The sequence below is a fragment of the Ictalurus punctatus genome, chromosome 18 (assembly GCF_001660625.3).
Source record: "Ictalurus punctatus breed USDA103 chromosome 18, Coco_2.0, whole genome shotgun sequence".
Classification (NCBI taxonomy): domain Eukaryota; kingdom Metazoa; phylum Chordata; class Actinopteri; order Siluriformes; family Ictaluridae; genus Ictalurus; species Ictalurus punctatus.
The window spans coordinates 1333300-1346200 of NC_030433.2; the positions used below are offsets into that span (position 1 = coordinate 1333300).

Below are 12901 nucleotides of genomic sequence, written 5' to 3' on the forward strand. Positions count from 1 at the left end.
CACACACACACACACACACACACACACACACCCTATTTTGAGCCAAATGTCTCGAAGCTGTCAAGACTCGCACTTGCTCAGACCGAGTGCCATGTATTCTGAACAAAATGACACTAAACCCACACCGACTGGTTCTTCCACACGATCCACACCGTCTATCAAAATGCGACATAAAAGATTAAGCCGCCTGTATAAATATATACATATATATTTAAAAAAAATATATTTAAAATAAATGTTTGAAACGCGTTAGTCAGATCCCTGCGACTCGTTCGCATCTCTCTCTCTCCTCAAAATGGAGGAATCTGGCCGAGAACATTTCTCTGACGCTACCGCAAGGTGCATCTTCTCCAAATTTGTCTCATTTTCCGGTAGCAACGGGAATCCTGCGGTGTTCCCATCTGCTATTGGCCGCGCGCGTCACGACTGAGGAAATACTGCCATTTATGTACATGTAATCAACGGCCAGTTACCGCACACAGACACGAGGAATCATATTGCCTTCATATTCCGGAGAGGAGTATTTTTGCTCACGTGAAGCACTGTTTGAATACCACGCAGTGTGATCACCACTACTATGTTATCCCTCACACCTTACAAACTACACACTGTAGTAAGCACATTTACTGAACAGAAAACCACGAATTAATGATATAGAATATATGCAATATTTCACCTGGAAACGTGGATACAGTATACTTTTCAAATCATTACGGTAACTAATCATTACGGAGCTAGATTTTTTTTTTTAGAATAAAGCTTTAAAAGTGCACATGTCTAAGTTAAAGATTTCTAAGAGGAGATGTACCCTTTAGGGCGCCACCCCAGTGACAAGGATGGGGACAGGTTGTACCCTGGGAGTATAATGAGAGAGAGAGAGAGAGAGAGACTTCATAGATTTTAGTCTTAGACTTTGTAGTCTTTATAGTCAATTTATAGTTTATATTCCATTATTTTAACACACACACACACACACACACACACACACACACACACACACGAGTATGCAACTATAAAACTATTGGCTATAACTGTCACATAAAAAGGGACATCATGTTCATTTCGGGTTTCGGCTCATTTATATAGCCTAGCTATTGTATAACAGCACTAATCTTGCGGAAATGGTGTAATCCTGTAATAAATGAGCCCAGACCGGCTGTATAATTCAATAGTTTAATCCATCTACAAAAAAAAAGGAGAAAAAAAGGGATAGCTAGGAGTACCAGCTTCCCGTCTCGCCACATCCATTATAATAGGAGCTAAATCCGAGAGCCGAGAAGGAGGGGGCTGTGTGAGAGCGAGAGAGAGCGATGGGTTATTTTAAAATTCCGGAAGCGTCTCCTCACATGGAGCGCCGGGCCGCCTTGTGCGCGTGACGCTGCAGAGTCCCCCAATGAGCGGCGAGAACAGCTCGGCTTCCAGCACGGTATTCCCTCTCGTGCAGATCCTGGGCGGGCCCGGGAAAGCTCGGTCACGCAGCGTGGGTGGTGTGTGTGTCTGCCGCGCCGGTATAAAAGCGCGCCGGCAGCAGCAGAGATGCAGTCAGTAGTAGCTAGGTTACCCAGAGCCGGCTCGAGCTACAGCACTATCGACAGCATCAGCACCAACAGCACCGATAGCCATCATGGTTCTCATCTGGACACAGTTTGGCGTGAAGCATAAGAACGTCAAGTGCAAGGTGCGAGTGATCCACGGCGAGGAAAGCTGGTCCTCAGAGGTGAGCGGCGCCAAAATTTGGTTATTCTTATTTCATGATCTGTTTATTTAAATTTTTATAATTCTACACAGCATGCCATCGCAGTCCATCAGTATTGTAATTTGTGCCCTATGTCTGATGAATTCCTGTAAATGAAGCTGGTCAGAATTTTTGAACGGTTGTTTTTTTTTTTCCTGAGTACTACACTCTTAGAGGAAAAGTTGTAAACTTGGATTTTAAGCTTCTATAACTGTTGTCACTGAGGTAATACACCAAAGGGTAAAAAATGTCCCTGTACAATATTTTCCCCCCTTAGTGCAGAGTGCATTTAGCTGAGAATATCTCTGGTTTAAAAGACCAGCAAACATCGCTAATAGTTTGGGCAGGTGTCCAATTGATCACACACCTGAATTTACCAAGTGTCTCCATAACTGGGTGAATTATGTGCAACTAAAAAGACAGAAACCTGCTCTTAACAGTTTATTTATTATTCTCTCTCCCTGAACAGGAGGCGCATGAGGACCCTGAGATACCCAGTCCTCCTCCTTCACCAGTGTGTGTGGACCACTATGCTGTGTTAGGAGTGTCGAGCGACTCCAACGAGGAGGAGATCAGACGCGCGTACAAGCGCCTGGCACTGCGCTATCATCCTGACAAAAACTCAGACGCGGATGCAGAGGAGAAGTTCAAGCAGATTGCCCAAGCATATGAGGTCCTCACAGACCCCGAGAAGCGCAGCCTCTACGACCAGCAAGGTGAGAACTTGCATTCTAAAAGACACACTATCCCCATTTTCACACACACACATACACACACACTACTTTGAAACATGGATCAACTTAGACAGATGTTGAAAGCTCCGACTGTGTGCAGAATGCATGAATTAATCCCCAACCCATCATTTCCACATAAACATACACACACATTTCCTGACTCCCTTTCTGGAAATTCACCTACTAATTTCATGTAAGGGGAAATATCCACCATTCTTTTGGCCAAGAGAAAACTAACACAATCACACGCCCTCTCTCTTCCAGGTTTGACTAAGGGACCGATGTCTACTGCTAAAGCAGACCCCACCCCCAATGGTCCCAAGGCTGACGCCCATGCCTGGCGCATGTTCTTCAACTTTGAGTTTGACTCAGACGAGGACCTCTTCAACCCGTTTCTGAGGAACCCTCAACCCCACCTGGGTCGTCACCATAACAACAAGACAGGGTCCCACCCTGGAGGCATCACTGAAGTGCATGACCTCCTCGTGTCCCTGGAAGACATTCTGACCGGTGTTACGAAGCGCGTGAAGGTCACTCGGCTCCGGCCCACAGACAAGAACGTGCTTCAGCCAGAGGAACGAGTAATCGATGTAGAGGTGAAGAAAGGCTGGAAGGAAGGGACAAAGATCACCTTTCCAGGGGAGGGACATGGGGCACCTGGACATGGCTCGAATGACCTCACGTTTGTGGTCAAAGAGAAGAAGCATACTCACTTCAGACGGGAAGGGTCCAACATTGTCTACACAGCCACCATAACGCTTAGAGAGGTGAGTGTGTGTGCTAGTAGTACAGCCTGTCCTGTTCTCCACCCACTCATTCTCTGTTAGATGATAAGCCTCTGCAGAGCACTGTGGCTATATTTAGAAACGCTCCCCATCTCCCGCAGGCTCGCAGACACACTCCTCCGCCTCTTGCCTCTCCTCATCTTCCCTCTGCAGCTCTTAGCATCTTCACACATTTGCACACACAAACACAATTTTCATTTGTCATTCACTCTTAGTCATTTTCTCACATCTGATCTCTAATTATGAATTCCCTTCCCTTCATTGTTTTTCCCCCATGTCCCTTGATCTTCATCTCCTATTGGTATTTCCCTCGTCTCAGAAGGAAATCGCTCTCTATTTTCCCCATCACAAACTTTCGAGCTTCATTTCAATTCAATTGAAATCAATCACTCAGCCTTTTTGCCATGATCAATCTTTCCCTACAAACATCTCATAACATCTCTATAGCTCTCTCCTCTGAAATCCCCCCCACCATTCCTCTGTCTCTTCATTCCTATCATCATCTGTCTGTCTCACACTCTCTTCACCCTCGTCTCCCACCCCTTCGTCTTTCCTCGACTGTCTCGCACCATCACATTCGCCTCCTCCTCCCAACTCCTCTCTCCTGCTGTTTCTCACCCCCCCTTGCTCATCTCTCACCCCCCCTTGCTCATCTCTCACCCCCCCTTGCTCATCTCTCACCCTCCCTTGCTCATCTCTCTCATCTGTCTCCCACGCACTTCCTCCCTCCTCCTTTCTCCCACTCAGACGAGAACAAGAGAACAGGAACACATTAGCAACACCCGTCTCGTAATGGCATCTTGCATAACAGGAGCGGTTCATTCACTCTGACCCACATTCTCTTCATTCAATCTCGACTCAACATTATGCAATACAAAAAACCCAATATTCGGTATTCTCAAATGATCAGGAAACACTAACGCATACTCTAGCACGGCGATGTCTCACAGATATACTCAAGCAATTATTTGAAATAATCTTCATTCTGAAAAACAATTTGTAATGATGAAACCATTTTGTTCATGCTTATCATACTAAGATATAGTAGGAAATAATACTAACCTTCTCCATCTCTTTCTGTTTCTCTTTCTGTAGGCATTATGTGGATGTACTATTAGTGTCCCCACACTTGATGGACAGACAAAACCTGTCCCCTGTAGTGATGTCGTCAAACCTGGCTCGGTGAGAAGACTAATAGGGGAGGGGCTTCCCCGGGCTAAGAACTCAGCCCAGCGTGGTGACCTGTTGGTCGAGTTCCAGGTGGTGTTTCCTGAGCGTATCCCACCGTCCAGCAAAGAGATCATCAAACACAGCCTTGGACAGTGTTAACACGAAGATGCAGACCCACACAGATCTACTGATGGCTGCAGCATCAAACAAGTTTTGTCTCTGTGAGGCATATTGTGTGCCGGACTGTACACACATACGCACAAAATACAAGTGTCATAGGTAGTCCATAGATTTTAGACAAACACTCACATCGCATTCAGACATACTGTACCACCTATAGTCATAATACAGACAGGTACATGCAAACGCAGACACACAGAGGTGCTACTGTGTTGAAGTATCAACACATCCTGTATGTAGCAGGAAGTGACATGCTCTATGGGAGAGGGCTTGATGGGCTCCTGTAGGAAATTGCTGTTCCTATGATGACCATCTCAACAATGACAAATTTGTACTTGTGTACAGAATCGTCAAATTAATTAGTCTCTATGAGAGAACCTGTGTCATGTTTCAATGAATTATTTATAAAGGATAATTATATAAAGATTTCAGTGTGCTGTATAATCTAGCATGTAGGCGAAGACTGTATGAAAGCATGTTTTTTATGTACAAATAAAGACTTTATTAAATAAAAAAAAAATACTTTGTCACTGCATTACTTGATAATGTTTCCTAATGAGACTTCTGTAACTCTGATGGTTCAGCCCTGCAGTGTTGTGCTTTTACATGATTCAACTTGATAAAATCCCGCTTTTGGGCCTGCATTTCAAGAATTGGGAAGAACAGTATTAAGCAAACGCTAGCCTCGATCAACAATCTCTATCAACAATATTAGGCAATAACTTTAATATCGACTGCCTACTGCACAAATAACTATGCAATCAAATGAATCACAAAATCATCTTTCCTAAAAAACTCCCTTGATGGTATCTAAGCTGTTGTGCAATGAGTTTTATAGCCATGGCTAATTGATCTTTCCTGTTTCAAACAGGAACAGTGAACAGATCTTATTTAAACAGTTGGCTCAAGTGCAATCACTTGAATATTCAGACAATAAGTGCCAGTGACTTGACAGAGGTTATAAAGCTAGGTCTTCTTTGGTTATATCATATAAAAAAGCAGTCGTACAATAAATGTAGTACAACGAGGCAGAAATGCTAACAAGGCAATCCTAGCAGGCAAAGAGAAAAGCAGAATTTTACAAATACCCTAGTGACAGACAAGATGGCAAATTTGTTTTCCACAGTAACAGTGAGGTAAATTTCCAGTGTGACCACCACTTACTAATAAGCAGTGCATGCATTTTGTACTAGGAGATCACAGTCCCACACACTTGTTTTCTGGCTTGTGAATTCACGGGTCAAAGTTCACTTGGATAAAGTCATCACAAAGCAACAGTAACTGCAAATGCATGTCCTTTTACCCCTTGGTGATTTGGTTGGGATTTCTGGCAGGGATTTATTTATTTATTTAGCAATTGTTCTTAAAAGATGTAGTTTCCAGGTGATTCCCATATCACTGTAGTAAGGGATTTAAAATAATAATAATAATAATAATAATAATGATAACAGCTATAAATGTATATATTGCCACCTCTGTAAAGACACAGTCATTGAGTATGATCATGCCTTATGGTTTAATGTGAAAACTCTCTGAGAATATATACTGTACAAAACTTCGATAGTCAAAGGTGCTGAGGTATCAAATTGAGTTCTGCTTGGAAGCCTTTCTGATAAGCGAACTATTTCAGAAAAAGGACAAGTCTAGACCCCTTATGGCTCTTTGTGTGAACCCTTAAATGTGCGTCATAGTACCTATTACAATAGAAAGAACGCTAACTGAAGTCCAAAAATTTGGGACTCTCATATTCCTCACTGTCATGTGGCACCCCCTGTCGGTCACTGCAAAAACAACGGAAAAGATGGACATTTCCGGTCTTCAAATGATAATGGAAATAAACGTCAGATTTTGAATTGGTGAAGTTAGAAAGTCACCAATTTGGTGATTTATAAATCACCCTATGTTATTTATACTTATTTTAATATTAGTATTTCAGTAATATAGCGATGTAGGAGGGTTTCAGTTACCAGCATTTATACTAAAGCATGGATTCCATGTCTGCAAAACTAACATTTTAGATGAAATATTGATAACTAATCGATATTGAATCGAATCCATATAAATAATAATCGAATCGCCAAATTGGTCGCAATACCCAGCCCTACCATGCAGTGTATAGTATTGATGTTTAGAGATTCCACTAAATCTACTCACAACTCACTACGGGAATAAATGTTCTCTTATACCTATGACAGTAACATATATAAACACTTTTTTGTTAAAGTGTCAGGAGAAAAATCCATTTTAAAGCGTAAACATACTTTTAAAAACTATCTTTCAGATAACCGACAAACCAGCGCGTGATTTTAAACCAGGCGCGCGAGGTTTACCTCACGCTCACAGGCTGCTGCTCGCGAGTGTTTCTACTTTTGAGCGGTAAAAAAATAAATAAAAACACAAAAAACCCAGACTTTTGAATAAATAAATAAAAAGAGAAAGAGAGAATTCGATTAAGTAAAATGTGATCATTAGCACGGCCGCGCATGAGGTAAGTTTTTAAGGTTTCTGAGCTTTCTTTTCTAGCAGCCCGTTTTAAGTCAGATTAGCATTTAGCTAACGAGTTATTCGTACACTGATCACAAACAGCACAGCCGCTCCAGTAGCTTTAGTCGGAGTTAACCGGTGTGAACGCCACGGTTTATTTAGTTTAGTCAGCTGTATTTATTTTTTTATTTTAAACCAACTCGTTAAGTATTACTTTATCACTGGTATCGTGTTGAACTCGACGCCACTTTGTGGTAAAATGTCCCAGTCAGCTGCTGTGCCTTCGTCAGAGCTACGTGAGAGCCTTCAGGTGTCCAGTCTAACGCTGCTGGTCCTCGTGCTGATTCCCTGTGTCGTTCTGCTGCTGCTGTTAAACTGCCTGTTGCTGGGATACAAATTGCTTCTGTTCGCGAGGAGAAAGAGCGCGCGCTACAGTTCTGAGAGCGTGCTCTTGCGGTCGTCGTCGCCGCTGTCCGCGCGCCAAAGAACCGCGCGTTTTACCGACGACCCGTCGTTCGGGCCGGTACGGAAAACCAAACCCGCGTCCGTTTCAGAGCCGATGTTGGCGGCACCGCCGATCACATCGTCCCTCACTTCATCCGCAGAGCGTGTGGCTGCGTGCGGGCAGCGCTGCAGGTCGGAGGCTCTCGCGCGGCCGGACGAGGCTACCTATGCGGGCTCAGGGTCGCTCTGGGTGCCGAGCACGTTGCTGCGCGGCTCGCGCGCTTGGCGAAGGAGTGCCCCGGTGCTTTTACAGTCCAGCGACTCGGAAATGGAGCGCGAGAATGTCGCACCGCCAAATTCTCCAGAACAGCTCGTGACTCAGAGCAGGGTAAGAGTCCTGATCGGGAATGTTTTAGTTCCACAACTAAACCCGGACTTTACGATATAACATCAATAAGGTGTTACTTCATGCCCAAATGTGGGTCCTCTCCAAACTGTTACCACAAATCTGTTGTGGCAAATTGCCTAGAATGTCTTTGTATGCTGTAGAAGACCACGGTTTGCCAAGGTTGGTTGCTGTGGAAGAACCTCAGTGGCCTGCATAGAGCCCTGACCTCAAGCCCACTGGACACCTTTGGGATAAACTGGAACACTGATTGCATGTCAGCCCTTCTGGGTTGACATCAGCGCTTTTGTTCACTAATGCGCCTCTGCCTCAATGGTCACGAATCCCCATACCCAAGTTCCAAAATTTAGTTCCCAGAAGCCTTCCCAGAAGATGGGAGGCTGTTCTAGCAGCAAAGTTCACCCAACTAATCAAACGTGGGTTTTGGTATGGGATGTTACAACAAGCACATATGGATGTGATGGTCAGGTGTCCACATACATTTGGCTTTATAGTGTATGTTTCTGTTTTGCATGCGTCAGAAGGTCTACCATTCTAGATGTCTGGTCAAAACCCAAACATGAAAAAGGAGAAAATTGCATTTAAAAAATTCCGTTCCAGTTCCATTGAAAGATGCCTTGTCTGCCTCTACATTTATAACCTAATCTACTAACGGAAAAGCAACGTTACTGCCAAATTAGAAATATCTACTTTCACAGTGGGAAATGATTTCTGACTTAGGGTTAGACATCCACTTCACACCAGAGTGTGTAAGCTCTCTTCTCTGTTTTGATGATGACTAATGAGTGCAGGTGTATCACAGACAAATATGGAAGAAATAGTTATATGTTTATACTTTTGTTTTGGAACACACATGCTGACTGTCTACCTTTGATACTGTATAATTTATGTTTGTGTGTGTGCAGCACGGTTCATTACCTGTGATGATGCGCAGAAGTAGCAGCGTAGAGCTGGAGCTGGTCTCTCTCGATAAGGTCCACATGGAAGGCGAACTTGTCAGCAGCATCCCACAGGAGACCTCGTGCTTCATAGCATCCGCAAGCTCCTCAGCTGCCGGGCCTGGCCTGGACAGTGACTTCGGTGCCAGTGCAGGTGAGTTTAAAGCTCATTAAGATTTTCCTGAGGTTTTAAATGCAGCAAAGCTTGGAATTAGCTCTTGGGACCTACTGTAGGAATTTTATCAGAAATGGTGTTTAGCTTGGCCAGTATATAAAATGGCTATTAATCCCCTCAGACTTTGCTTTTGTGACTAAGACATTGGTATTTTGAAATCTATCTATTTTCATTGTGAAAAATCTTTTCGTTCACATAAATTGAGAAAAACGCAACATATGAGTAAAAATTAAGATGTATTTCTAGAAAAATGACCACAAAAGATTTAAAAGTGAGAGGTTTTTCAAGATTTACGATTACACCGATCAAGGCATGGACTCCACAAGACCTGGTATCTGGACTCCACCTGTCTTGGGCCTCAATGGATCAGACTTATTTGTCCAGCACAACCCACAGATACTCTATTGGGTTGAGATCTGGGGAATTTGGAGGCCGAGTCAAGACCTTAAACTCTTTATGGTCCTCAAACCGTTCCTGAACAATTTTTGCAGTGTGGCAAGGCGTATTATCCTGCTGAAAGAGGCCACTGCGATTAGGGAATACTGTTGCTATGAACGGGTGTACTTGGTCTGCAACAATGTATAGGTAGGTGGTACGTGTCAAAGTAACATCCACGTCCAGCATGGTATTCTGATCGCTCAGCAGGCAAGCTCTGATGCACTGTGTGTTCTGACACCTTTCTGTCATAGCCAGGATTAAGTTTTTTAGCAATTTGTGCTACAGTAGCTCTTCTGTGGGATCCGAACAGACGGGCTAGCCTTCGTTGCCAACGCACATCAATGAGCCTTGGGCAGTAAATAATGAGCCCATGACCCTGGTGTCGGTTGTCCTTCCTTGGACCACTTTGGCAGGTGCCACTGTAATGAGACCATCAATGTTACTCACATCACCTCTCAGTGGTTTTGATGTTATGGCTGATCTGTACATTTGTAAATCACTTTCACAAAGCAGCCCCCAAATGTAGTGTCCATTCATGGTTTCGTCATATTATCCTTGGTAGCTGCATTTAAAGTCCAGTATATCCCGGTGGAATCGACTTGCTCCGCTGAGTACGCTCCCATGTTTTCCCTGCCTTTTATCAAGGTGAGCATCAAGGATATGGACTTTGAGAGACATCCTGCAGCCCACTGTGCCATAGTTCGTCACTAGAGTCTCAACCAGCTCCACATAGTTACGGCTTTGTGATTGCCCAGCAAGGCCCGAACCTCTGCAGCAAAGCGGTTCCAAGCCGCTTTCTCCTTCCCGGTGAGGTTCTTGGGGAAATCCTTGCACTCCATGATCTTCCTTAATTGTGATTTGACAAATCCTCATTGAGGTACACCGAGTGAGCCGGGGAAGAGACGGGTATTTGTTCCTGTTATTGGGCAGCACAGCTTTGAGGCTCCTGGACAAGCTGTCAATGAAGACGTCCCATGCATTCGGCTACAGGCGATTCCGATTGCCTTGAACAGACTGGCCACGTTGTGACAGAAGCATAGCCATATCTTGACGGCTGAAGAAGATGAAAAAATCTTGGTGACGCTTCGTATGACCTGCGATTTGCACACTTTCATCCCACAAGTTCCACTGCTCGAGCCTAGATGTCAAATGTTCAGCATTGGAGTTGGTGAGACCATGATCTCTGATCAAGTCATTGAGGTCTTTTTGTTTGGTGTAGTATGGGTTTCTTACCTCGGCTCCATCTCTGTAATTGTAATCTGGGTCTAAAATGTCTTCCTCACTCTCGGACTTGCTGATCACTTCTGAAGACGGCTGCTCTGGTGTGGCAGTGTGGCACCGGGGGCTATGGATGAAGAAAGGTCTTGTTACATGATAGCACTCCAACGTTTGGAATGGTCCACCATACAGAAATGGCAGTTGTGGTCAGTGGGTACTTTCTAGAACTTTCCACTGCTATTTTATTATTATTATTATTATTATTATTATTATTATTATTATTATTATTATTACTACTATTATAAAATTTGAGGGGAATAAGCCATTTTCTATACTTTTGTGGTATAAGCAATTAGGAAATAACAAAAATAAATAAAAATGTGTTGCATAGTATTATTCTTCTATAGCAATTGAGAAAGAATGAAATTACAGGTGGTTTGTTTATTTATTTATTTATTTATTTATTTATTTATTTTATTACTGAGTTTAATTTAGTCTCCTGTAATAGACTCTTGTCCCATCCACAGAGTATTCCTGCATTGAACTCTTGTGTTCTCAGGATGTCTAACCCTGACCATGATAAAGTGGTTATTAAAAATAAAAGGATAGTATATTAGTGTCTTTTGTCAAGTGACCAAGAAATGTCAGCATTAACTAAAGCGAAATAAGTTATATGCCTAATCTCTTAAATGTTTGCTAGAATGATAACTCTGACTATGCAAACCAGCTTGCATGCTAATTGCTAGCTGGCTAGTTAAATTCAAAATGTGGGATATAGAGTACATATTGTTTTATCCCATCAGCAATCAATCATAGGAAATGTAGAATTTAGCAATTGAATTATGCCCTGTTCTTGTCATGTCCATTTAGAGTTTGTCAGGATGTGGTGAACTAATCTTATGACTTGGAAAACTTTCTTTTTGTATTTTAATGGTGGAGTTCCCATTTAGCCTGCTTTTCTATATATATGTATTGAATGATGTACACAGTTTAGGTTTGTGTAATGAAGGTGTAAAACTGTACACATGATTATCCAGGTGTGTCTTTGCGTATCCTGTCGGCGGACAGTGACGGGTTTCCAGGGGCAACATGGGCATCTGGTCTTGAATGGGATTATTATGACCCTAGTTACATCACGCAGAACCACGTTCCCAAACACAGACACTACGCACCACCCATCACAACCAAACAGTACTGGGTCTAACATGCATTGCTCTCCAGACTGTAGCCGAAGAACTCTAAAGTTGTAAGCTCTTTGACACACAGACCCCCAACACATTATCCACACGTATACTTACACAGTTTACTTTCCTGAACTGCAGTATTTGTTTTGGTTTTTGTTTGCTGAGGAAAAAAAAAATCACCCACTTGTTTGTGTTTAATGACATGTATTTAATATGCATTTGTCTTCCACTGTATGCACTCGTCATATGTTATTGGTTTGTATGTATTTTGTGATTCACTAGATCAAGCTCCTGTAGTTTGGGCCTTAGAGCACATTAACACAAGCACTTTCTTACAAAACTTTATTTTTGCATTGACCAGTTGCCACTGTGTTCATCACCTTCAATTTATTTTATTGTCTAAATAAAACATTTTATATTACTGATCAGTGGTTGAAAAGCAACATTTCAGATAAAACTGACCAAAAAGTTTCATTCTTTTAACTCCTTGAAACTAAATGGAATATGGCAAATGGTAACTTTGTATAGCGCTTTTATCCAAAGCACTTTACACTGTGTCTCATTCACCTATTCACACACACACACACCAATGGGAGCAGAGTTGCCATGCAAGGCGCTAACTTGCCATCCGGCACAACTTGGGATTCAGTGTTTTGCTCAAGGACACTTCGGCATGCGGAATCACCTGGGCCGGGAATCAAACCGCCAACCCTACAATTAGTGGACAACCTGGAATGTGGCTCAGGTAGGAGAACAGCCACATGTCTCACTGTTAATGCTGTCACCCAGTGCATAATCTCTTTAGCCATAAAGATTCAAACAAATTTGTGCAACTCTGGTTTTTGGTCAAGGTGTGCATAGGCCTTTATCCCATTCCCAAAGGAATTCTGCTTAAATCTGCAGTTAGTACCTGCCCATGATACTTTAATGAAATTGGTTCCATTTTCCTTGCATATAGTGCTTTCAACCACAGCAGTCCTGACCAGGATAAAACATTTACACAGAGTTGA

The 12901-nt window shown here is 42.9% G+C and overlaps 2 protein-coding genes across 2 annotated transcripts; both read left to right on the top strand.

The window, feature by feature from the left end:
• The first annotated feature begins 1189 nt into the window (after window positions 1–1189).
• zgc:122979 (J domain-containing protein) lies at window positions 1190–5124 on the top strand. The gene is made up of 4 exons (XM_017493371.3): window positions 1190–1717; window positions 2205–2451; window positions 2734–3236; window positions 4350–5124. Exons 1-4 carry the CDS (start codon window positions 1625–1627, stop codon window positions 4581–4583), a joined length of 1077 nt encoding a protein of 358 aa, XP_017348860.1. The 5' UTR covers window positions 1190–1624; the 3' UTR covers window positions 4584–5124.
• Window positions 5125–7109: 1985 nt separating this feature from the next.
• hwa (huluwa) lies at window positions 7110–12316 on the top strand. Its single transcript, XM_017492003.3, has 3 exons — window positions 7110–7920; window positions 8844–9030; window positions 11745–12316. Exons 1-3 carry the CDS (start codon window positions 7348–7350, stop codon window positions 11909–11911), a joined length of 927 nt encoding a protein of 308 aa, XP_017347492.1. The 5' UTR covers window positions 7110–7347; the 3' UTR covers window positions 11912–12316.
• The last annotated feature ends 585 nt before the right edge of the window (window positions 12317–12901 follow it).

Bases quoted from the DNA above. Each gene is read 5' to 3' on its own strand.
- zgc:122979 (XM_017493371.3), top strand. From the start codon at position 1,625: ATGGTTCTCATCTGGACACAGTTTGGCGTGAAGCATAAGAACGTCAAG. The intron at 1,718-2,204 runs GTGAGCGGCGCC...CTCCCTGAACAG, and splicing joins AGGAAAGCTGGTCCTCAGAG to GAGGCGCATGAGGACCCTGA. The intron at 2,452-2,733 runs GTGAGAACTTGC...TCTCTCTTCCAG, and splicing joins CAGCCTCTACGACCAGCAAG to GTTTGACTAAGGGACCGATG.
- hwa (XM_017492003.3), top strand. From the start codon at position 7,348: ATGTCCCAGTCAGCTGCTGTGCCTTCGTCAGAGCTACGTGAGAGCCTT. The intron at 7,921-8,843 runs GTAAGAGTCCTG...GTGTGTGTGCAG, and splicing joins AGCTCGTGACTCAGAGCAGG to CACGGTTCATTACCTGTGAT. The intron at 9,031-11,744 runs GTGAGTTTAAAG...ATGATTATCCAG, and splicing joins TGACTTCGGTGCCAGTGCAG to GTGTGTCTTTGCGTATCCTG.